At 45.1% G+C, this 25,109-nt stretch overlaps 1 protein-coding gene across 8 annotated transcripts in view; it reads left to right on the top strand.

Moving 5' to 3' along the window:
* The window catches only part of ppp6r3 (protein phosphatase 6, regulatory subunit 3), a 30,715-nt gene that overhangs the window by 2,378 nt on the left and 3,228 nt on the right, over window positions 1-25,109 (top strand). For 2 of the 8 annotated variants that reach the window (XR_014630860.1, XM_084452910.1), the window contains exons 2-22: window positions 1,184-1,364; window positions 1,706-1,939; window positions 2,614-2,800; window positions 3,120-3,257; window positions 3,746-3,811; window positions 4,161-4,273; window positions 4,399-4,512; window positions 4,805-4,934; window positions 5,120-5,272; window positions 12,343-12,501; window positions 12,855-12,919; window positions 13,350-13,465; window positions 15,333-15,418; window positions 16,112-16,198; window positions 16,526-16,623; window positions 18,746-18,800; window positions 19,103-19,233; window positions 23,223-23,344; window positions 23,483-23,678; window positions 23,887-23,984; window positions 24,335-24,521. Coding sequence is in view for 7 of the 8 variants with exons in the window: in XM_084452910.1 (XP_084309036.1) it covers window positions 1,713-1,939; window positions 2,614-2,800; window positions 3,120-3,257; window positions 3,746-3,811; window positions 4,161-4,273; window positions 4,399-4,512; window positions 4,805-4,934; window positions 5,120-5,272; window positions 12,343-12,501; window positions 12,855-12,919; window positions 13,350-13,465; window positions 15,333-15,418; window positions 16,112-16,198; window positions 16,526-16,623; window positions 18,746-18,800; window positions 19,103-19,233; window positions 23,223-23,344; window positions 23,483-23,678; window positions 23,887-23,984; window positions 24,335-24,521 (2,528 nt within the window). In the remaining variant the exon portion in view is untranslated. Of the gene's footprint in view, window positions 1-1,183; window positions 1,424-1,705; window positions 1,940-2,613; window positions 2,801-3,119; window positions 3,258-3,745; window positions 3,812-4,160; window positions 4,274-4,398; window positions 4,513-4,804; window positions 4,935-5,119; window positions 5,273-12,342; window positions 12,502-12,854; window positions 12,920-13,349; window positions 13,466-15,332; window positions 15,419-16,111; window positions 16,199-16,525; window positions 16,624-18,745; window positions 18,801-19,102; window positions 19,234-23,222; window positions 23,345-23,482; window positions 23,679-23,886; window positions 23,985-24,334; window positions 24,522-25,109 lie in introns of all 8 variants that reach the window. The other 6 variants (XM_084452912.1, XM_084452916.1, XM_084452915.1 and 3 more) reach the window with 6 other exon arrangements.

The following is a 25,109-nucleotide window of genomic DNA, read 5'->3' as shown; positions in this document are numbered from 1 at the left end:
ACAGGAGGCTGCACCGTCCTGCTGCCTTATCTAACAGGAAGGTTACGTTACAGCCGGTACAGAAGGGACGTAATCTAACCTGGGTTAGCAAACCAGTCAGCCAATTAATTTAGCTATCTTCGACGTTAACGGTAGTTGGGAGGAGGAGGAGGAAGCAAATCATCAGTCTAGCAAGTCGTTTTTTAGTTCAGGCTTGTCTGCTAAGTATGAGTGTACCCTTACTGTAGACAGTTTGCTTCTCTAGTTATAGCACAGACTGACGTTTATGCTATGGATATCAAACATGGCTTCTGAGACTAATCGTTCACCGATGTGCCCAGCTTGTTTGCTTGAGCTTGCATCTCCCTTGGCATCGGGTCGACGTTACTGGACTCCGCAAAAAAGTGAATTTGATGTTAGACCGCCTGGTTAAATCTAACAAACAAGCTAGTAAAGCAGTTCGTAAAGCTTTGTAAAACAAATGTGGTAACTGTAAACTAGAAGCCAGTTTACTCAGACAGCCCTAGGATATGTTTTGTTTGTTTTCAGATTAGAGGCACACTTATTTGGAGTGGTGTGAGTGATTGATTGTTTTTGTCACTTAAAAAAATTAAAATAATAATTCTCAGGCAAGTGATTGATTGGCTCCATAGTGTCACTTGTTGGTCCATAAGAAATGTTGTCATAGAACAGACATCTAATTTTGTTTATATATCTGATGCACTATTCGCCATGCTAAAATGTAGCCCAAGTGTTCTCACTTTCGCAGTACTAGCTACTTACTGTTATTCAAGAAGAGTGGAACACAAACTTCTGCATCTGTGGCTGTGCAACAGAAGTGGGCTTAGACTAGCAGCTGACTCAGTAGTACTCCTCTGCTATTTGTGTCAGGACTTTCATTTCTTACCATAATGGAAATTCTGCTGTACAGGTCAGTCGCTGCTGTATGGGTCACTCTACCTTGAAACACTTGACCAGTTGTTTCTAAGCTTGTCTTGCGAGCTGCTTAAATCAATACCACAACATTTTCAATAATGTCATAGCTTGAAAGGGCAGGCCAGAAGGGGAACTGTTTGTAAGAATACATAGTGCAGTTGAAATCAGACTCGTAGATCATAATTAAGGCCGGTCCAGCCCAGTATCTTGTTTACTGTGTAAAGAGTTATATGTCTATAAATGGTGTTTGTTTTGTTCTCTGTTGCAGGTGAGCGCAGTTGTTGAGCTTTTGCTGAGGTGTAGGCCGTTCTGCTGCATGTGTCCTGTGTTCAAGGGTCTCTCCTGTCACTGTTGCCTGTGGAGCCTGTAATGGGCCAGATCTCCCAAAGAACACAAGCGTTATTTTATTTTTAATCAGAGTTTCACCCTCTGAACTCGACCCCAGGCAGGTGTGCTTGTTTTTGACTCTTATTCTGCCTACAACTCAATGGAACTGCATTTGTGAAATGTATGTAAAATGTTTTGCTGAAATTATTTATCTGATTATTTTAACACTAGGCTGTGGTTTATACCTGTGTACTGTGTCCCTATGGCATGCTTTCAAAACAAAACATTGTATCCAAGTAACTAAACTTTGTAGCTTTCTGGGAGTCAAAGGTTAATATTGTTTATGTATTTATGATCTATCCCTTTAACCTACTGTACCAATAATTGTCTGCTGAGAGTTTCTGCCAGTTTAACAATTAGTTTTTATTGTTTTGTTTTATTGCTTAATTCCCCCTTATTGCAGTAGCATCATGTTTTGGAAGTTTGACCTGCACACGACGTCCCACATCGACACGCTCCTAGAGAAGGAGGATGTGACTCTGACAGAGGTGATGGACGAGGAGGACGTCCTGCAGGAGTGCAAGGCCCAGAACCATAAGCTGGTGGACTTCCTGGTCCAGCCCCAGTGCATGGAGGACCTGGTCACCTATATCACTCAGGAGCCCAGTGATGACGTGGAGGAGAAGATCAAGTATAAGTGAGTTGTAGGGATCAGGAACCAGGGTTTACTAGGATCAGAGAGGTCAGATTCTTTATTTGTAGATTCATTGAAAATAGAATAAAAGTTGTTTTCATTTTGAATCATTAGATTTAAGTTCTTGTGTAACTGTAATCTTGTCTTTTGCAGGTCCAGGAGCATAGATTAACATAGATGTGTGGAGATGTCATGCACTCATCTCATTATAATCAAAACAGCAAAGAGGCTGCTATGAAATGTTGACTTTCGGTTTCATTTGCACAGGGATGAGTAATAAAAAGGCAGTAGATCTTCATTTTGTGTGTGTTCTCTTTAGTGCTGAAAACATGATACCTGACTGAATTGGTATGACGATTGGGCAATCACATTAGTCATTACTCTGTAATTGCTTGATGGCCTTCTATATAGTTTGTAGATGACTGCATAGCAAGCAAAAAGATCCATAAACATACAAGCAATTGCTCTGTGTTGTAGACTTTGTGCCTTCCCTTTAGGTGTGAGCACCATATACTGTAATGCTGTATGGGTGAATTGACAATCACTGGTACAGTTATATAGAGCTACCATGGGATACAACAATATTGAATGTGTGAAAACAGAGCCACATCACCATGCGACATTCAGATAAGACAAGGGCTTCAGACTTAGTGCTTGTGATTTTCATGTTCCCCCAGGTACCCTAACATATCCTGTGAACTCCTTACCTCTGACGTGGGCCAGATCAACGACAGACTGGGTGAGGATGAGAGCCTACTGATGAAGCTGTACGGCTTCCTTCAGAACGAGTCTCCCCTCAACCCTCTCCTGGCCAGCTTCTTCTCCAAGGTCCTCAGCATCCTCATCGGCAGGAAACCTGAACAGGTCAGCTGCTCACTGTCGAAAGATGCACAATAAACTTCATACAGACCTGCGAGACTCGCATCAACACCTCATTCTAACTGCCTTCATGGAGATGCTGTGATTTGACAGGCGTAAGCAATGTGGTGATTAGTCTAACCTCTCTGATGGGCTGGTGGACTTTCCAGAGATGCATAAAAAGCCTGTCCAATGGCAAAGTTTGATAGTAAACGGCAAATGTGTTCAATTGGGACATACCTTTTAAAGAAAAATAATAATAAAAGATAATGTACAAGCAAACCACACACGCCTTTTGCAAACTTGAATGTCTGACTGTTTGTAGATTGTGGAGTTCCTGAGGAAGAGGGAAGACTTTGTGGACTTGATGATAAAACACATAGGGACCTCGGCTATAATGGACTTGCTGCTCAGAATGCTGACTTGCATCGAACCACAACAGCTCAGACAAGATGTCTTAAATGTGAGTGGTGTCCTACTTTGTCTATCTGTTTTTTAATAGTATATACACATGTATGATTGGGTTATAATTCTTACAATTCATAGATTTTCTCTGTCTAAAGAAATGCTTACAGTACATAAATGAAAAGGTGGCTTGACCAAAAGAGAAGCCTTCTCTAGATTTTTGATCACGGATGAATCGCAGCAGCAAAAGAGCAGGTTTCTGGCTATTTTGGAGCTGCTTTGGAGCACTTAGATCAGTGGTTGTGTTTCAGCACTGATTAAAACGATGAGTCACACTGTGGCTTTACTAGTAATGACTGGGATGTGTAGTTGGTTCACTTACTCTTGACAGATGCAGTTGTTGTGGTCGCCTCGTAAGTTACTTCGGATAAAAACGTCTCTAAATTACTCAAATATAATGTAAATGTAATTATGCTATTGCATTAAAGCGCTATACAGACTAACAAAGTATTGGTGAACTCTGACGTGTATTGTTTGTCGTCCCAGTGGCTGAATGAGGAGAAGGTGATACAGCGGCTTGTGGATATGGTCCAGTCGTCTCAGGATGAGGATGTGAGTGAGAGGCTTCATTTCAAATGTGGATTTTTTAAATTTTACTTTATTTTTGTAGTGTTTGATTCACCCTGGATTTCTCTGTATCAATTTAAACAAAAGTCAATTTTGTAAAAAACACTCGAGACATGAAGTCATTTTTCTACATGAATGATTTGTTTGTCCTTTCAATTGCTAGTTCCTCGAGACATAAATACACTGGTAGACATACACAAGGTAGTGATCATGTTGTAGTTCTTCCCACCCAGTGTCTTGACGACCTCTCTCTCCCTCTCTCTCTCTCTCTCTCTCTCTCTCTCTCTCTCTCTCTCTCTCTCTCTCTCTCCCCCTCCCATGTCTCTCCTTCCAGAGACACTCCAATGCATCTCAGTCTCTGTGTGAGATAATCCGCCTCAGCAGAGACCAGATGTTCCAGGTGCAGGGCTGCTCTGAGCCAGACCCTTTACTGGCCACACTGGAGAAGTAAGCCTGACCCTGTCCCAAATAAAGCTTTACATTCTACTCCATCCGTACACACTCGTGGCAGATCTAAAACTGTGGCTGAAGCATGACTAACCCTTCACCTATGTTTTCCTCCCCACTCTCAGACAAGAGACTGTGGAACAGTTGCTGTCCAACATATTTGACAAGGAGAAGAACGAGTCTGCAATAGTCAGTGTGATTCAGATCCTTCTAACGCTCTTTGAGACGCGACGACCGGCGTAAGTTCACAATTTCCTTTCGAGGTTTATAATGGGCCTATGTTGTGTTTTGAGACTATAGCACAGGTTTGAATTCATTGAAATGATACTGAATAATCTATCGTATGATATAACTGGATTATTGAAAATTAACCCAAGCAATGAATGGAGGAAAATTTTAAAGTTAAAATAAAGTAATTTTTTAGCATTTCATTTTACCTGTATCTTATACATATGACAATTAAACATCCTGGAATTGCATTTGATGTATTGAAGCAGGGACATAGTCAGTGTGTATGTGTGTGTGCTGCAGGTTCGAAGGCCACCTGGATGTGTGTCCTCCAGGAATGAGCCACCCGTCCTTCTCGGTCAACCAGAGCATCCTGGAGGCTGTCCGGCCTCGGATCAAAGACTTCCACCAACTGCTGCTGGAACCTCCAAAGGTCAGTGTAGCCTAAACTCTAATTATATGAAACTTTATTTATGCAACTCAGTTCCTTGTGTAGTAATCACAAAGAAATGGTTAATTTAGCATAGTGTTCTATTGACAAATGTTGAATATTTCTGAACAACGTCCTGGAAAGCGTGTTTGTGCTGATGGTTCTTCTGGTCACTTTTCATCCCACAGAAGCATGTGATGAAGACGACCTGGGGCGTGCTGGACCCCCCGGTGGGCAACACGCGTCTGAACGTGGTGCGTCTGGTGGCCAGCCTCCTGCAGACTAACACCCATATCATCAACATGGAGCTCATCAACCTCAACACTCTGGGAGTCATACTAGTGAGTATAGGACCGACTGGCAGACATCGCCACTTCTCAAATAAACCCATGAACCCCTATGCAATAATGGGTGGATATGACAAGTGTATGCAGTGTGACAACTCCAACCATCTCCAAATCCTCCAATTTTGCTTTTGATAGGATGGTTGCCATTTCCAAAGGCAAAATATTGCTGTCACCTTTCGCTCTATACAGGGTTCCCGCGGTGCCTTAAAAAGTCTCAAGTCTTGAATTTATGAATTTGGATATAATACATTAAAAAGACTTGAAAAAGTCTTGAATTTTGATTTGATGGGTCTTAAAAAGTTGTGCTGTAGGTAACTTGTTCTCCGTATCGCGTTTCTCGTAATGAGTTTCACATGTGAACCTCGATGATTTGACCAAATAAATCAACCAGAACCAATAATCGCGAACGCAACGCAGCCCCGATGAAAATTTCTCAGAGCACGTCATTAAGTTGGAACACGCGCCAACAGACCTCCTCAGAGTTCGCCAGAAGCCCAGAATGGAGACGCCGAAACGAAAAGAAAGACGGCAGGCGAAAAGAAAGTTGGCTAGTTTATTCATGTTACACTGAAAATTAGTATGGGGAAGTGTAAGTTTAATAAAACGTGGTTGGAGAAAAGTTGGTTCGTTCCTTGGTTAAAACCGGTGGAAGTGAATTTTCATTTTTGAAGCCTACTGCACCGTGTGCAAGAAATCTATTCTACTGGGAACAATGCGAGTCAAGGCTTTAGAATCGCATGCTAAATCAGCTAAACACACGACCCAAGTCAGAAGCAAGGAACAAACTCCTGCCATCACCTCCATGTTTTCACCTGCTTCATCAACTAGCCAGTTAATGTTAGCTGCTAGTGCGCCTACTAACGTTAGAGCAGCTCCTACTACAGCAGCAGCTCCTCCTAGCTGGTCAGAGAAGCAGCAGTAATACATGCTGTAGAAACCAGGGCCCCGTACTACGAAGCTCGTTCAACATGTCCAGGATAACTTTTCGCTAGCTCGCTCGAGTAAACAGGACAACCGCAATCACGGATAAACGGTACTACGACGGTGGCTATATATGAACTCGTTAAGTCTACCCAGCTGGTCCAATCTAGCTATGGGCGCGTTCACGGTAAAAGGGGAGGTATTTGCTCGAAATGACCAATTGCATAGACCTACAGATGTTGGAAGTTAGAAATGTAACTTGCTGCAGCATTTCACGTCGCGGTATTTGGCAGGGAAATCCCGTTGGAAATCTCGTGGGATTTCAGACGGGTGTTATTTCGTTTTAGTGATGCACCACCGCCAGGTGGCGTCTTTGAGTAGATTTAGCAGGCTGGGCTCTGTTTTTCTCCTATAGTCTACGAATGAAGCATCATTAAATTTCAAATTCTTTAATTTAAATGCTCTGTTGTAAAGCACTTTGAGCTTAAGGTATCTGTATGAAAGGGGCTATACAAATAACGTTTAATTGTTATTATTACCTTGTTCTCAAACACATGTTTTATCCATCTCGATGTAATTTAATTATTACGAACACCTATAATATATCTAGGCCTACAGTAGCCTATCTATCTCGGCAACTGACGTCGGGTCAAGACGTGGTGGCTGTTAGGTCAAATGCGCAAAATAACAGTATTGTAAATATATTTGTTAGTAAAGATGTGGTGAACGTGAGGGTTTTGCGTTTTGTTTCTGGAACGCATTCAACTGGTAGGCTACTCGTAAACCCCGGAAGTAAATTTGAAGCCAGGGCACCAGCTAATGTAGCCAAGTCTGAGCGCAGTAGGCTATATGGCTTCAGCACGATACAAAGAAAAAATAAGCTTGATCGGAGGTGTGGATCCATACAAAATTGAAATAGTCGCCATGAGTAAAGATCACTCATTGCCAATCATATCCGGACATTAACTATCTTGTGCATATCTTATTTATACCGGCCGCCAGCTGTTCAATGAACGGCTATAGGGAATGCGCAGTTTCGCGCTGGCTACAGCCTATTATATGCACAGTTTCGCGCTATGTAGGCTATTATAAATATGTATTATTGATTGGGACTCGCTGGGGACTGGTGGAGAGACGCAGAGCCTCCCCAGACGCGAACTGTCTATCTACTGTCTACTTAGGCTATAAAAGAAATTCAATAGGGCCTATAGAACGCCTTACTTTGTACAGTAGGCTACAATTACAAGACGCATAGGCCTAGCCTACCGTACAAAATGATGCGTTCTCATATGCCTATATTAACTTAGATACTTAGAGATGTATTTCTCTTTCTGTTAGGATCAAAAGTATCATGAAAGCGGTTGTCATTTGATTCTGGAATAACAATGGAATGATGATTAATTTACTAAAATCCATTTTCGGTTTAAATAAATATCTAGTACTGTACCTAGGCTACTATAATCTAACGTTAGCTGAAACCAATCAACAGCGAAATTAGGTGAGGTGGAAAACCGTTTGGAAATGGAAAATGTGAACGCACTCAGTCTTGCACGCACGCAGTAGCCTTGTACTAGAATGGATTCCCTGTCTCACGTTCTGCCTTTATTCAGGCTATGCACCTTGCAATCAATGTATTTTTATATCTACAGTAGACTGTAGACTGTCTTTTATTTCGCTACTGGTATAGCCTACTTTCAGTGTGCGTCGTTATACTGTAGGCTAATAGGCTTTCGCGACCAAGGACCGAATGATATCCATTGAACAATCAAATCATCGCTAACAATGAAACAATGACTAGAACTTCTCCTGGGGACAGGGTGTGTTCAGATGGTATGGTAATACCATATGGCCATTATAGCGTGAACAATACAAATGGTAAGTGCAGCAAGATATTTTGAAATAAGATACCGTTGGTCAATGTTTTTTTTCTTCCGTTTTTTTTATTTGCAAAAAAATTTCACACATGCATGTCATTGATATAGAAACACAAAATAAAATGCCTTAATCCTAGTACCAAATGCATACTGTATATCCTGTAATACAGTACTGTATTTTACAGTCCTCTCTTGCCCCATACAGCCAGCTCAACTGCGAAAAAGAGCCCTTGAAATAGAACTCCGACGAGAGCGCAACATCTCGTTGATTCGGTTCTTCAGCTGTTTCATGTTGGTGAAGGTGGGGCATCTTAGGAGAACTGCATCTGTGATGCATTTCCGGACGTTCTGTGGCAAGGCCTGCTTGCCTCGTGAACCATCCCAGTTGGTGTTCCGCACCCAGGCCTGATAAGTCCCACGGGTTAGGATGGCACGAAACAGAAGGGCACCATAACGATCTAGGTCATGTGACGTCAATGAATGCCAGTGTTAGGGTGTGGGTTAACGTTGGCTAGCCTGATCATAAGTTTTACTTATGTATTTGTCTTTGCTATATTAAGATAACATAACTACCAATCGCCACTGGTGATTTGGGGTGTTACAGCAGCAGAGTGGCATAAGGCTACAGTAGGCCTTTTCTTTCCATAGCATAGGCTACGTCATCTACTGGTCTCAGAAGGCTATGTTAAATAGGGCTAAGGGCTTGCGTCGATTTAGGCTACGGATAAATTGAGGGTGTCCCTCAGTGAGTTTTAAACGAACGTTTGTAATGAATTAATATGCTTATATTGCCCATATCTGCGGCGAGGTTTAAAATAGTAGGTAAGTACAAACTTCTGCGTCATTACTGACATAAACCTGTTCAATAGCCTGTCTCGTTATATTCAAGTCTCGTCATAATATGGGCGCTATAAAGCCTAATTTATACTTCATAAAACGGCTCATGGCTCTTGCATTGTCTTTAGCTTCCATTCCATGGAAAACAAATTGCTTGGCCTCCATTCATTGTGAAAATTGTATAGGCCCAATCGATTAGCCTGTATTGTCCTGTAAATGCAACATCGACGTATTTGCTAATGTAGCCTAATGTAGCCTAATCGACCATAATGTAGTAATCAAATGCAACTAGGTCATGGTGACGTCAATGAATGCCAGTGTTAGGGTGTGGGTTAACGTTGTAATATATCTAGACTACATGCATTGTGGTATTTCTTTATATAGCCAATTGTTTCTCAATAAACAGTTATGTCATCCTCTGAGTCCGAATGTAGGCTAATAGACCGGCAGCTCTAAATGCCTTCCCAATCAATGAGACATGGTTGTAAAAATGATGTTTTGTTGATGAAAATGATAAAACTGAAAAACATGGAGAGTCATTGCATTGATCGATGCAGTCCGCTACCAGCAAACACTGAAAATACAGGTCCTCCAGCGAACCTGGACTAGACTATTGTAACCCCCCCCCCCCAAATTATTTTATATTCAAATAAACTGGATGAACCGGTTTCATAGAGGGGGGTAGCCTGCGTTAGCGGGTGCTTTGCCATGACCGGCCATTGAATTTATGTGTTGCCATTCATTTAAACCACCATCTCATCTAGACTACTTCTGTTGCTGCATTTTTACATTTATGCTTTCATGATTTTAGAGCGCAATAAACATTTTCCAGGATTCCAAAAAGTCCATCCATTCATCCAACTTTGTTCTGAGCGCAGCGCAGGCTGGTAGCCTACTGTCAAGGCTCACGACTGATGCACTCCCTTAACACGTCTCAACTCCCGAGACCATCAAGATAATTTCAATATGAAAGACCTTGGGATTCCAGGAGTCAAGGCCGTTTCAGACGGGGCGCGACATTCCGCCTGCGTTCTCGCTCGGAGAGGGGGACGCACGCGTCCTGCGCGCAGCGGGGCAAGCTGACTACAATTCAGCTCTTGTCGCGGGCGGGCGCGCAGCCTAGTTCCATATGAGAACACTCCTCGGTCCAATTCCGTATAGTAGATCAGCCTGTGTACTTTCAACGAATGTATTATTAGACATAATATCATAATAATATATAAAGCCTTCAACGACCTCCTGCTGCCTGCCTGATGGCCTCAGGGCTAAAGAGACCGCGCGATCATTCCTCTAGCTGCTTTGCTGCTAATGCGAGTTCGTCTCCGTTCCTGCCCGAGAAACAGAAGTTGAACTTATAGCATCAAAATAGCTACAGGAATCAACGTTGTAAAGTTAGATATCTGCTTTTTAGCCACCGACAGCTACCGTTAATATTATGGAAGCTGCTGTCGTGAGCTAACGTGCTATCACGGTCTTATCGTGCAGCTTCACAGCCTGCTATTAGCAGACAGCATTAAGTTGATAAAATCACACTTGCACATCATTAGAATTCCAACCATTTATATGGGATTTATCATTCAACTAAACATGGAACCTGAATATTACCTGATATTTCAACCTGCTGCCATCAGTGATCGGCGCGTCTGCTTGTTTGAGTCATGAATATCTTACGCAGTTATATTCCATGTAGTGTCCCAAAACTGTTAAATCATTCCCCATGTAGTTCACTATGAGTCGCACTCAATACATCCATGGTAATAGGGAGTAGGGAGTGAGTGAACCATTTCAAACACATCTCTGGTCATCTCCGTTAGCCATCTTCCTCGTCCTGATGCCATGTTCCATATGAGAACACTCTGCCTAATGTATTAAACTTCTACTTGTCCCGACAGTTAACAGATATAGACCCGGCGACAGTTACAGAGATAGAAACTATAAATAGATAGGCTTTGTTCGTAATAATTAAATTACAACCAGACAGACAACAAGGAGTTTGAGAACGGTAGGCTCATCTAATGTGCGAGCCAGCAATGGGTCAATGAGTGGTATTACTGCGCCCCTATGGGCAGGCGAGCGGTGGTGCGGAATGACGTAAAGCGCCTGTTAGAATACCGCGGGTCAAGTTACATTCTTATGTTCCCACATCTGTACCTTAGTATGGGTATTCGGACACAGCCATGGACAAGGCAAACAATACGCATAACCAAGTTCTGTCCACTGTATTTTACACAAGAGGAGCAATAATATAGAAATATGAACTATAGGCGCAACACAGTCGCTACTGCCAAAGGCAGGAAGGAAAGCTGGGAAAATACTGCCTACATTTTATCGTTATCCTCCACATGAACAGTAGGCTAGATCATTGAGATATGCCTGTTCTTATGGTGTGTAAAGCAATTGTAGCCTATATCAATATATCTTATTCTTTCAGCTGCAACCCCTAGACTGGCAGGGGACGCTTAAATAAAGCAAATGCAGGCTATAGTTTTGAATAGTTTCAGGTTGGAGTAGACAATGTGAAGTCTATACAAGAGGAACTAGAGATAAAACAGGCTATTAAGATGGAAAAGGTGAAGCTCGAGGTGGAGAAGTAGGCTATAAGCCTACAGGGGAAAAAGTAGCCTATTTCAGTAGGCCTATAACGTCAATGATTGTCAGGCATTGGTGCTACAGTATCACAATTCAATTAACATGTAGCCTACTTCTCTTTGTTCCTAGGAACGGGGGGCTAGTGTAATAAATCAACATTAAAGATTTGACAATTGAGTAAAAAAATGAGTGTTTTTACTTGGTTCTGAGCATCACCCACAGCCTACATGAAACTGCAGGTATACTAATAAAACGCAAGCCAGTGCATAGTCTACAGTCTACGACTGTAAATGCACAAGGCAAAATATGGCTCAAGCAGCTGTCATTCTGCAATTTTTCATATGATATCAGGGAAAGCCAAAGAGGGTTTTGTCGGTTTGTAAAAAGTCTTCTTAAGAACCTCTCACTGTTCGCGCACAGCAGATTATTGTTTAATTCGCACACTGAAGTTCCGTATAGAATCTTAACGTCCATATGCCTTTTTCCAAGTGAATTGATCGGTCAGCGGGCAGTGCTTCATACGTTTTGATCCATAATCTGGAACTTAACCTGCCCCGGAGCAGGTTAGCTCGGCAGCATAAGTTACCATGGTGATACAGCACGGTAAAAAGTGAACCACCTTCGTAGTACGGATAAACCAGGCTTGAACCTGAAGTTATCGCTATAACCTTGTAATCCTGTTTCGTAGTACAGGGCCCAAAAAAGACTTGAATTTAACTTGAGGAAACCTGTAGGAACCCTGTGTATAACTTTCACTTGTCCAACCAACCGATAGCCATGTTTTCTTTTCTTTTTTTTAATACGAACTGCTATTTGATTTTGTCTCCCTTCATCTCTTTGTAGGATATGTACTTCAAATATATATGGAATAACTTCTTGCATATACAAGTTGAAATCTGCACTGCGATGATCCTGGCGATGCCCCCGGCCCAAACCGAGACCCCCGAAATCAACAGAGAGCAGGACCAGGAGCCTGTCAGAGAGAGCCACCTCATCAAACATGTGAGTCAAAGCAGGACGCTTACATTTGTACTCATAGGGTTAGCTTTTATTAGGCTGTGCATGGGGTTGGTTGCATTCGTAAGGGGTTGAGTTACGATGAATGCACTTAGTCAATCAATCAATCAATCAAAGCTTTATTTGAGTTACGATGAATGCACTTAGTAGATTTGATTACATTTTATTCTCGGGAAATACTTACGCTCAAAAGTGCATGACCCAGAGGATGGCTGCATTAGGTCATTGGTGGTGTACAAGACAAAGTCGAAACAATAAAATGTGCAAAGTTGATAAAAGCAGTTGTCCCCCGTTCTGACCCCCATAATCACCACCCTGCCTGGTCTCTGTCTTCTCAGCTGTTTGAGAAGTGCCAATTCATACAGAGAATCCTGGATGCTTGGAGCTCCAATGAAAAGGAGCAGTAAGTACTGTTAGTCTGAATGGCTGATTGTTGTTTTAATTCCATGGTGAAATTAGGCTCACTGCAGGATTTGTTGTTGCTGGACCACTGGACTTTGCAGATTCGGGATAAGACCACTTGTTGGTGGAAATAAAAGCTTAATGCAAAATAAGAATTTGTAGCAGACATTTTCTGGTAAAGCTTAAATTCCATTTCACAGTAACCTCATTAAGCTCAGTTCTATAGGCTTGGCCTGGCCAAGGATTAATCTTCTTCCCAGTGTGTATTTCTGCTCTATGCCTCTATTGTTGTATTCAGTTTTTTGTATTCCTTGTTTGCAGGGTGTCTTTTTAAAAAATAAAATTAAAAGAACAAAAAATGTCTCAATAGACTTAATCCTGTTTAAGTAAGTGTTTGGATTGGCTTTGCTAAGTGAGTTGTTGTGTTACAGGGCTGAGGGTGGTCGGAGGCGGGGCTACATGGGTCACCTGACAAGAATAGCCAACTCTATAGTCCACAACTGTGACAAGGGGCCCAACGGAGCACAGATACAGCAGCTCATCTCAGGTGGGTCCTCTCAACACACTTCAGCCTCAGTGGTGAGGGTCTTGTAGACAGATGGGAGATCCTCATAGGGAGACGCCTGCCTTTCACTCATTAGCCCAGTCTGTGTGACACTTACCACGGATACCATGCTCCATCGTCTCATTGAGAGAGGTCAGGGAATAATTTTTACAACTCACTTTTCTGGCCCCCGGGTGAAACTATTTTTTTTCTTCCCTCTGGAATATGTAGGGGTGGGACCTATGCCCCCCCATTGCTGTCTGTAAAGCGCATTGTGTTGCCTCTGTGTATGAAATGCGCTATATAAATAAAGTTTGAATTGATTTGACCAGTGCATCTGTAGAGTTCCTGTTTAGTTTTTTAAATGTGTGACTTAGACGTTTGAATAAAGGGTTTTACTCTTTCTGTGGGAGAGTACAGTGCTTTTTCACCTGCGAGATGTGACTAGTGAGCTGTGACTAGTGGGGATGTGACTAGTGGGGATGTGACTAGTAGAGATGTGACTAGTAGAGATGTGACTAGTAGAGATGTGACTAGTGGAGATGTGACTAGTGGAGCTGTGACTAGTAGAGATGTGACTAGTGGAGCTGTGACTAGTGGAGCTGTGACTAGTGGAGATGTGACTAGTGGAGATGTGACTAGTGGGGATGTGACTAGTGGGGATGTGACTAGTGGGGATGTGACTAGTGGAGCTGTGACTAGTGGGGATGTGACTAGTGGGGATGTGACTAGTGGGGATGTGACTAGTGGGGATGTGACTAGTGGGGATGTGACTAGTGGGGATGTGACTAGTGGGGATGTGACTAGTGGAGATGTGACTAGTGGAGATGTGACTAGTGGAGATGTGACTAGTGGGGATGTGACTAGTGGGGATGTGACTAGTGGGGATGTGACTAGTGGAGCTGTGACTAGTGGAGCTGTGACTAGTGGGGATGTGACTAGTGGGGTGTGACTAGTGGGGATGTGACTAGTGGGGCTGTGACTAGTGGGGATGTGACTAGTGGGGATGTGACTAGTAGAGATGTGACTAGTAGAGATGTGACTAGTAGAGATGTGACTAGTGGAGATGTGACTAGTGGAGCTGTGACTAGTGGAGATGTGACTAGTGGGGATGTGACTAGTGGAGATGTGACTAGTGGGGCTGTGACTAGTGGAGATGTGACTAGTGTGACTAGTGGAGATGTGACTAGTGGGGCTGTGACTAGTGGGGATGTGACTAGTGGAGCTGTGACTAGTGGGGATGTGACTAGTGGGGCTGTGACTAGTGGGGATGTGACTAGTGGAGATGTGACTAGTGTGACTAGTGGAGATGTGACTAGTGGAGCTGTGACTAGTGGGGCTGTGACTAGTGGGGCTGTGACTAGTGGGGCTGTGACTAGTGGAGATGTGACTAGTGTGACTAGTGGAGATGTGACTAGTGTGACTAGTGGGGATGTGACTAGTGGAGATGTGACTAGTGGAGATGTGACTAGTGGAGATGTGACTAGTGGGGATGTGACTAGTGGAGATGTGACTAGTGGGGATGTGACTAGTGGAGCTGTGACTAGTGGAGCTGTGACTAGTGGAGCTGTGACTAGTGGAGATGTGACTAGTGGGGCTGTGACTAGTGGAGATGTGACTAGTGGGGCTGTGACTAGTGGAGATGTGACTAGTGGGGCTGTGACTAGTGGAGATGTGACTAGTGGGGCTGTGACTAGTGGAGATGTGACTAGTGGGGCTGTGACTAGTGGAGATGTGACTAGTGGGGCTGTGACTAGTGGGGCTGTGACTAGTGGGGCTGTGTTGTCTGGTGGATGTGACTAGTGGAGATGTGACTAGTGGGGCTGTGTTGTCTGGTGGATGTGACTGATGGTGGTTTGTGTGCTTGCAGAGCTCCAGGAGGAGGACAAGGAGAGATGGGAGGCCTTCACCTCTGGTCAACTGACTGACACAAACAAGAAAAACACTGTAGACCTAGTAAGTGTTCTGTGGAGCAGGAAAAACATGGTAGACCTGGCGAAGTTGGTTTTCCACCACACTAAAAAGTAACAACTCTACTGGCTTTTTTGGTTTTCCACTGCGCAAATGGCGAGTATAGCCGAATCGAGTTGTTACTTTTTTGGATCGCCGCCTTTGAGGTTCCGAGTGAGACTGAGAACCTGCAGATTACTGATTACTGACAGAGAAAACACTGCAGATTACTGATTGGTCAGGCAACATGTAAAGGAAACTCGGCCACTTGCAGACAACTACACGATATCTCAGGCCAAGCGACCATGAAGTACAAAGTAGGTAGCAAGCATTTTCAATCTGGCTGAATCTTCTCTCTTGTCTAATTAGTGGAATAATACACTGTAGGCCTAGTAAGTGTTCGCTATACCAAGAAAAACACAGTAGACCTAGTAAGTGTTCTCTATACCAGCCACCTCACTTAGTTTAAAACCCACGGTATACTTGCTTTTAACTGCGCGTACAAAAGATGGACACCACACGTCTCCTGCATGCCTTGGGAGCCTTGGCTGTGGTTGACTATGCAGGTCCTCAGAACGCAGGTCCTACTTTAATGTCCTTAAAGTAGTTTGAACTGAACTTGTTTTATTCTTGATAGATTGTTAACATCAACGTATTTGTCTGATGGTTATTGGCTAATCTGTTTTGTGTTGTGCCCAGGTGAACACGCACCATATTCATTCATCTAGTGATGATGAGGGAGACTTTAAGGACAGTGGCTTCCATCAGGACTCTTCTCTACAACAAGTAAGTCTGTAACTGGATGAGACCATAGAAATACTCGTCTATACAATCTACATAGTCTTTTCAAGCTGTTAATCATTTCTTTATCTACTAATCTAATAATGTCAAGTAATGTTAGTTAATTATGAATTTAAAAACTAATGTTAAACCATGTACTGTTCAATTGCAATGCATGCATGTGCTTGTAATATATTTTACGAATATTAACATGTGTAGCCATTGTTAGCAAATAGTTTCTTTTGAATTTTGAAAGAAAGGAAAAAATCCACTTTGAACAAGCTTTTTGTAGTGCCAAGACTATATCATTATCGTTGGTCCTGGGTTTGCCAGGCCTTTTCTGATTATCAGATGCAACAAATGACGTCCAATTTTATTGAGCAGTTTGGCTTCAATGATGAAGAGTTTGCCGATCAGGATGATGTCGTGGAGTGAGTACTGATCCTGCATGTTCTCTTGTTCTGTCTCATTATAACCTGACTGTGGCCTCTTTTTACAGCTGGGGCATATTGGGGGTGTTTAGAGGCCATTAGTCTGTTAATTCAACTTCAACCATGCTTTTTTAACTAAAATAACTCACAGGGACCTCTTCGAATCTTTCTCTGTACAGATGTGAAGGTTTTAGGGTTGGTAATCATGGGGTCTAGAATATTGTATGTATGCATTTATGCACTAGGCATGGGCCAGTTACCGGTTTCACGGTATACCTTGGTTTGAGAAAGTCACAGTTCCAAAACCACTAATATTTCGTTCTGACTGTATGCGTTCCATAACTTCAAAATCTGAATTTCGAGTTCCCAGTAACGTCACCAATCCCTAAAAACGTGGTGCAGCAGTGAGTTTGTGTACAACCCGTCACCCATCAGCTAACATGGAGTAATACATGACGAGTTGTGCCAACAGGCTAAACAAACAATAGCAAGAGCCTAACCAAAACTCATCTCCAGTTGCGTTCTTTCCAGGAACTCCAAAATAAAGGTCATGCCAAACAAATGTACTTAGTGATTTGCGTGTGAAACCATTCCAGTGGGACATATCCTCTCACCTCACCACTCCAAACTTAATCCAGGAAAAGTTGTTGTTGCATCATAACCTGAAAGTGAGAAAAGGTGTAGAAAGTGAGCATGGCTGCAAAAAAACATTTATTTAGAAATCGTTTTACTACTTTACAATGTTTACTAATGTTCCAAATATTCCAAATATGTTCCAAAAAAAAGAAATGTATATGCCATTGTTTTTTGCCCAGAGATACCATGTAACCATGGTATTTTTGCCTAAGGTTCAAGTTGATCATACCGTCAAAATCTCATACCGGCCCATGCCTAATATGCACACTTGAAATCAAAATGCCTGGGTAGTGGTGGTGGTGATGTTTCAAGTGAAAGGGAAAAAAAAGACTTTTAACAAAACACTGGAGCTGCTTTAGAGGGAATCTGTCTCTATGCTCGTCTGTGGGTGAAACACGCTAGTGTGCTCTGGAGTGGGTGTGTTGTTGGTGTGGGTGGTCATGTGTGCCAGGGGCGTGGTCTGCTAGCCCCCTGTAGAGGGCTGCCAGCTGGGTCTGCTCAGGTCTGGGGGTGATGGAATGGTGTGGCTACTTAATAAATCTGCTTTAATACCGTCAGCTACAGCCTCGCTGCCACGCGCTGCACTGTTCTCCCCGCTGAGAGGGCTTCACCACTGACCCTCCCAAACCCCGCTGAGAGGGCGTCACCACTGACCCTCCCAAACCCCCCTGAGAGGGCTTCACCACTGACCCTCCCAAACCCCGCTGAGAGGGCTTCACCACTGACCCTCCCAAACCCCCCCGCTGTGAGGGCGTCACCACTGACCCTCCCAAACCCCGCTGAGAGGGCTTCACCACTGACCCTCCCAAACCCCGCTGAGAGGGCTTCACCACTGACCCTCCCAAACCCCGCTGAGAGGGCTTCACCACTGACCCTCCCAAACCCCCCCGCTGTGAGGGCGTCACCACTGACCCTCCCAAACGCCTAGTATCCCCGCTGTGAGGGCGTCACCACTGACCCTCCCAAACCCCGCTGTGAGGGCGTCACCACTGACCCTCCCAAACCCCCCCGCTGGGAGGGCGTCACCCCTGACCCTCCCAAACCACTGACCCTCCCAAACCCCCCCGCTGGGAGGGCGTCACCACTGACCCTCCCAAACCCCGCTGTGAGGGCGTCACCACTGACCCTCCCAAACCCCCCTGTGAGGGCGTCACCACTGACCCTCCCAAACCCCGCTTCACCACTGACCCTCCCAAACCCCGCTGTGAGGGCGTCACCACTGACCCTCCCAAACGCCTAGTAGATTAGAAACCATGGGATGAGCAAGATGGTGGGATTCCATCTGGTCCTTCGTTAGGCTGGGTGGGATTCTCCACCATCTTGCTTAAACCTGTATTATCCTTTCAGATCTGCAGTGGTCTTTAAGGGGTCAGGCTCGTCTTTGGGAGGGGCCTAGGCACATGTTGGAGAGGACGGAGTCTGCTGCTGTTTTCATTGTGTCTAATGAATTTAACTAAACTAAACTTTGTTCTCTTTAAAATTGCAGTATTCCCTTTGATAGGATATCAGACATCAATTTTTCCTTGAATACAAATGAAAGTGTAAGTATTTTGTGATTCAATGTGACATATTTGAAAGGATGTTTCAAATGAAAGCACCAATTGTCACCTCCATGCTAAAGTGTATATTATGATCAAGATGCCTACTACAGATATAGGACAAACATTTTTAAAATTGACGAGATCACAAATGCTTCATTTGACTCCCAATTAGTCCATGTACCGTATTCGTTTTTCTCCACCATCTTCAATAAAGAATAGTAGTCAGTGAGGACTTGCATGATCTAATATGGAGTATTGTGCTGATGCAGTATGTTGACCTTTACGCTGGCGTTTTCTTGCAGCAAAACATAGCTCTGTTTGAGGCCTGCTGCAAGGACAAGATCCAGCAGTTTGAGGATGCAGGCTCCGATGAGGAGGACATCTGGGACGAGAAAGATGTCACCTTTGCTCCTGAGGCTCAGAGGCGCCCTCGGTATTGGAACACACACACACACACACTAGAAACACGCACGCGCACACACCCACTACACACTAGGCTTGTCACGGTACTCGGTACTCCGGTACTTACATTGCTGCGGTACTGACTGTACCCGTTTTTCCATGGTACCGAAGGTACCGTGTTTTCTATTTAATTTGCCGCTTGTCTACGCTGCTGCGTGCTGCCGTCCAATAACAGCGCACCACCCATGACAGCAGTGTAGAAGAAGACAAGCGTTTGCCGGTGATTCATTTTGTATAAATATGAGCTGGTTTTGAGCGTAAGATTGAACATGTTTATTAGCAGCACATTTCTTTCAAGACCATGTGTTTTTGAAGACGCAACCCTCCTGCTTCTGTGAGTACCTTTGAAATTTCTCTGTGTTAATTTATCAAGTAGTTTTGATCCCAGAACCAGGCGGAGTGACCGTTGATGGGGGGGATAAGGGACTGCTGGTCAGGTTAGCAGTCGTGTGAGGGGCTATCTAGTTTAGGTGCTGCAAGACTTAAGTGGAATTATGACTGGACTTTTTCAGTCATCTAGGCTACAACCCCCACGCCTTGTCGATCCCGACCGAGCCCGACGCAACTGACCGCTAGTTCAACCCAATAATTCGGTGCTAGTAGACCCAAGATTGGGGAGATGCCATTTGGGGAAGAACCGTGATGGGGATCTCTGTTCCTTTTTATGACCTGCGCTAGCCTCTTGCTGGTAAGTTAGCGATAGCACTAGCGTGTAGCACTGTTGACACTTGTCACGTGGTTTGTCTAAATAAACGCGTCATTCGGAAGAAGCTGTGTGATGAGCGAGCAAGAACGCTACACAGTTCAGTTGAATTGCTGCTTGCGGTACTCATGCACATTGTACTTTACACACGTGCATGTATTACTCACACGCACGCGCGTACGCCATGGTACTGAAATTGGTACAGAGTACCGTGGAAATTTACTGGTACCGGTACCGACTACTGAATTTCTGGTACTGTGACAAGCCTACAACACACATACACACAAAAGACTCCCAGAACTGCTGTTCATATGCTGCGTTCCAGCTCAAGATTCATTTATTTGTCATTCTTTAGCGTACTTGCATACGTAATACATAAAAAAAAAAAAAGACTGCTCCTCCCAGAGCAGTGCAACAACAAATATAAAGATATACGGGGGGGTCATAGTCATTGTAAATGATCCTGACTGCTTGTGGGTAGAAGCTGTTCAGCATTCTGCTTGATTTGGCAGGGATGCTCCTGTACCTCTTCCCCGATGGAAGGAGGGAGGACAGACTGAGCTAGGGGTGGTGGATATCCCTGATGATGCTGGAGGCTCTGCGAGTGCAGCGTTGGTGGTAAATCTCCAGCAGAGGGGGGAGAGGTGCACTAATGCAGTGGGTTGGAATGCTTTCAGTGGTGCCCCTGTAGAAGGTGGTGAGTGTTGGTGTGAAGAGACTTGCCCTTTTAGTCTCCGGAGGGGATGGAGCTGCTGTTGGGCTTTTTTGAAGATGGCTGAGGTGTTGATGGATGAGGTCAGATCGTCCGCCAGGTCCTAGGAACTTGATGGTACTGACCCTCTCCACAGCGACACCATCAATGGTCAGCGGTAAATGATTGGGCCTGCCAGCCTTCCTGAAGTCGATCGCCATCTCCTTATCAACATTCAGGGAGAGGTGGTGGGATCTGCACCACTCTTATTAGTTGCTCCACCTCCATCCAGTATGCAGACTCATCATTGTTGCTGATGAGACCCACTACTGTGGTGTCATCAGCAAATTGGATCATATGCTTGGTGTTGAATCTGGCCATTACATCATGGGTTAGCTGGGTGAACAGCAGGGAGCTCAGGACGCAGCCCTGGGGTGCGCCGGTGCTCACTGAAATGGATGTTGATGTGTGGCCCCTAACCTTGGCTGTCTGCTGCCTCTGCATCAGGAAGTCAAGCACCCAGTTTCAGGTGCCAGTGTCCACATCCAGAAAGCTTGGCTTCTCCACCAGCTAGGGATGGGTATCAGAAACCGGTATTGTTTTGGTACCGGTACGTAATTGGGTCAGTACTGAAATATCGATAAGCTCATGGACAAATGGTGCTGCTATAGGTAACTATGCTGCTATTCGTTTCATAAATCCTTGGAGTCATGTCGTTTAATAAATCGGTCAACGCAGCTGGCATTCGTCCACTAATCCTGACGAAGCTGCTGGTGACAGGCGATGAAGTTACATTGTTATTGTTTGCCTCTCTAGTAGGTTTCTTGAAGAAGTAGGCATGGTGGACAGGGCAAAACGGTACTTCATCAAATCTACCGGCGGTGCTAAATGCAAATGATGTAAAATGTTACATCATGGGGGTAACACCAGCAACAAGTTTCACATTCGGTAAATGTGAAGCAGTGCAGCGTGTTTGACTGCTTTAGTGAGGCGGCTAATGCTAACACTAGTGGCTCTGATGGCAATGCTGCAGCAGCGGATGAGCCAGGCTAAAGATGCAGGTGACACTCATTATCGTTTAAATAAGTCTGTACAGTATTTCCCCTACCATTGCCTTGGAGGGGCAACCCGCCTCCCCCAATGGGCCCTCCCGCCTCTCCTGAAAGACGACCCCAAAAAGTAATGACAAAAATCAGACTTTTAGATCGCTAACATTTTTAGCATAAGTCGATGGAGTTTAACATTGCAAAAATTAGCATAGTGATTAGCGGACATTTTCTGAGTGAGATGATGAAATGAAAATATTTTCGGTGGCTGTAGCTAGCTACATAAGTAATGTAACCACAGTTTAGTCTGTCTTCTGATGTTGGTAACTGTTAACGTTAACAGTTACTGTTAACTGTTGTTACTGTAGGAAGATGACCACAGCCCTTAACCCCAGTTACCACCCCCCTTCCAGAGGCACAGTATCAGACATCCTCATACCAGCTTGGCATGCAGTTGAAAAGAGAAACATCGTAGGTGAGCTTGCCAATGTGTCAAAAGTAGCCATAACCAGTGTAGTATCACACATGATCACTATATTACTGAAAGTCCACTATGTAAATGAAGGCCAAATGAGACAGAAAGTCCCATCGACCCAGGCAGTGTATCAGTCCCAAAGTGGCAGAGTAGTATCAATAAGTACCGGTGATAAGCAATATCGGTACCGATACCGGTATCAATAAAATCCTAACGATACCCATCCCTACCACCAGCTGTTGTTGTTATTGAAGGCAGTGATGAAATGGATGAAGAGGATCCTGGCGTGGGTGTTTTTCTTGTGTGGTGGATATTGCATCTTCTGTGGATTGGTTGGCTTTGTATGCAAACTGTCGGGGGTCTAGGTTTGCGGGGAGACGGGGCTTGGTGTGTTTCATTAGAAGCCTCACGAAACGCTTCATGACTGGGAGTGAGGGCTACTGGGCGGGATTCCTTTATACAGGCAGGGTTTGACTTTTTAGGCACAGGAATGATGGTGGCCCTTTGGAGGCAGGTAGGAACTACTGCTTGACTTGAGTGTGACGTTGAAGATGTCTGTAAACATCTTTCAGCTGCTCTGCACAGCCCTTAACAAAGCCAGGTATGTGTGTGGATTGACCCTTGACCCTGGTGAAGGCCATTTTGACCTCTGCTGTGGAGTTGAAGTATCTGGTCGCTAGGTGATGGTGGTGCCTGTGCCTGGCTGCTTTGGGTTGCTTCTGCACGTCCATAGAAGTTGTTATCAACGGGTATTGCAAACTTGGCTACTATGACTAGAACTCGTATTGCTAACAAAAGATCAGGCCTAAGTGGGTTTTATGGACTTGTAGTAACAGGAACACAGTCAACTCGGGTGTAACGTCATTCCCAGCTCAGAATCATAACTTCCGGGACAACTGGAACGCAGCGATAGCCTCATAACTACAGAAGAAACAGGAAGTGAATGTTGCGTTACTAGCAATGACGTCTGTCCTTTTATACCTCTTCTCTGATTGAATGGTATTAATGGTTCCCTCTCTCTGATCGTGTGTTGTGTGCGCGTTAGGAGTTCTGGCAGCACGGACAGTGAGGAGAGCACAGACTCCGAGGAGGAGGACGTGAAGAGGGATCCTTTTGAGCCCAACAGCGCCAGCTCTGACGACAGGATGGAGGTGGACACAGGTGAGGGTGAGTTCACCAGCCGAAGGGTAACGTAAGGCCTGGGGGTGTTGTGCTGATGCTGGGATCAGTAGGACGTGTGCGCGCCGGATCTGGCCGCTAAACCCGCCGTACATCCCTGTGACCGTGACGTGAATGTCTTTGCAGGGCCAGTGTGGACGGCCAACTTCGACGACATCCCCATGGACACGGGCAGCTCCACGGCCATGGCGGCGCCCGCCCCGGGCCCCGGCCCCGCCTCCTCCCCGGCCATCCTCCCAGACACGGCGGGCTGGAGCTCCCCCAACGCCGCCCGCGACACAGAGACCGGCTGGGCCGACTTCTCCAACTTCACCCCCGTCAGGTGAAGGGACTCCTCTCAATCCCACGTCTCCTGCTCTGCGTCCACACACCCACACACCATACTCCCAACAGCTTAGAGTAAGATGGAGGGGGGAATGGATGACTTTAGGTTTTAGTTTATACCTTCGCATATCCTTGAGTCTTAACGTAATTCGGGTGTTTCCTGTTACTTGCAGTACATTTTCTGAGTTTGTCTTCTGTCCGTCCAGCCCCAAAGACCCCCTGCGGAGCAACTCCCCGGTCGCCATGGAGACCAGCATAGAGACCATGGACCCATTGGGCGTCAACGCCCCCATGCAGCCAGAAGGTAAGCTCAGCCCACAGACACTTTCTCAGCTCTAATTGATCGGCTGCTTAATTGGTTATTGATTGATGAACGGAATTAACGAGCGTCATGTTGAAAGCGCCGAGTCAGCTGGGGTAGGATTTAAGGCCACATAATAAATAAATGATCATGAGATGCTAACGGACATCAATCTGACTTTGTGAACCAGCTTTTCATTCAAACCTTAATTTAAACTCGAAAGGACACTGAGGTGCATGCACCTCATTTACAGCATCACCGAGTGATCAGTGCACACATCAAGCTCTCATACAGGCTACAGTATTGCGTATCTGCACCGCCCCTAACCCGCTGTCCTCTCCGCGCACCCCCAGACCCAGACCCATGGGAGGCTGCAGCGGTCCAGCCGCCCCCCTCCCCGGGAGCCAAGGCCGGGGGGGGCTCGGACGCCGAGGAGGAGCCGGCCAACGACCGCATCACCGAGACGGTCACCAACGGGTCCATGAAAGAGACAGTCAGCCTTACTGTAGATGCCAAAACTGAAACTGCTGTGTTCAAGAGGTGAGGACACTGAGAGAGAGAAAAAACACCAGGCCTCCGCTCCCACCTCCCACCTATTCTGAGGGCTGAGTCTCAAGAGTGTTCTGGGTTCCTCGTGTCCTCTTTCCCCGTCATCCTCTCAGAATGCATCGGAGGAGGAGATTTGAGGGGTCGGAACCTCCAATCTTCTCCTCCAATGCATTTTGGAAACTAGGCATAGACAGAGGAGAGAAATGGAAGAAAGACTTGTGAGATGCAACCCCTGGTTGTGTCTGAATATGCCAGAGTGGCTTCTTTTCCTCATCACATTTCCTCCACTACCATTGGTTTCGACTGCAGGGTGTCAGGCCCAGAGGAAAGGAATCCATTAATGACTTGAGACGCAGCCCTCCCCTGAAATGATGACTCAGTCCTTCACCTGTCAGCCATCGCATGTGGCCCGGCCCTACTGCCCTGTGACCTCTGACCCCTCCTGGCCTGCACTAAGCTCCAGCCAATCAAGGGGACTGACGCCCCTCTACACCTGTCCTGTATAGAGATCACGGCTGGGGTCACATCTGTCGGAATTCAGTCAGTCCTGGAGCTAGAACGACGTTCAAATTACACTTG

Source organism: Borostomias antarcticus (assembly GCF_949987555.1).
Source record: "Borostomias antarcticus genome assembly, chromosome: 18".
NCBI classification, from domain to species: Eukaryota; Metazoa; Chordata; class Actinopteri; order Stomiiformes; family Stomiidae; genus Borostomias; species Borostomias antarcticus.
The sequence above is the reverse complement of the archived record's forward strand: the minus strand, read 5'-3'. Positions and strand labels throughout refer to the sequence as shown.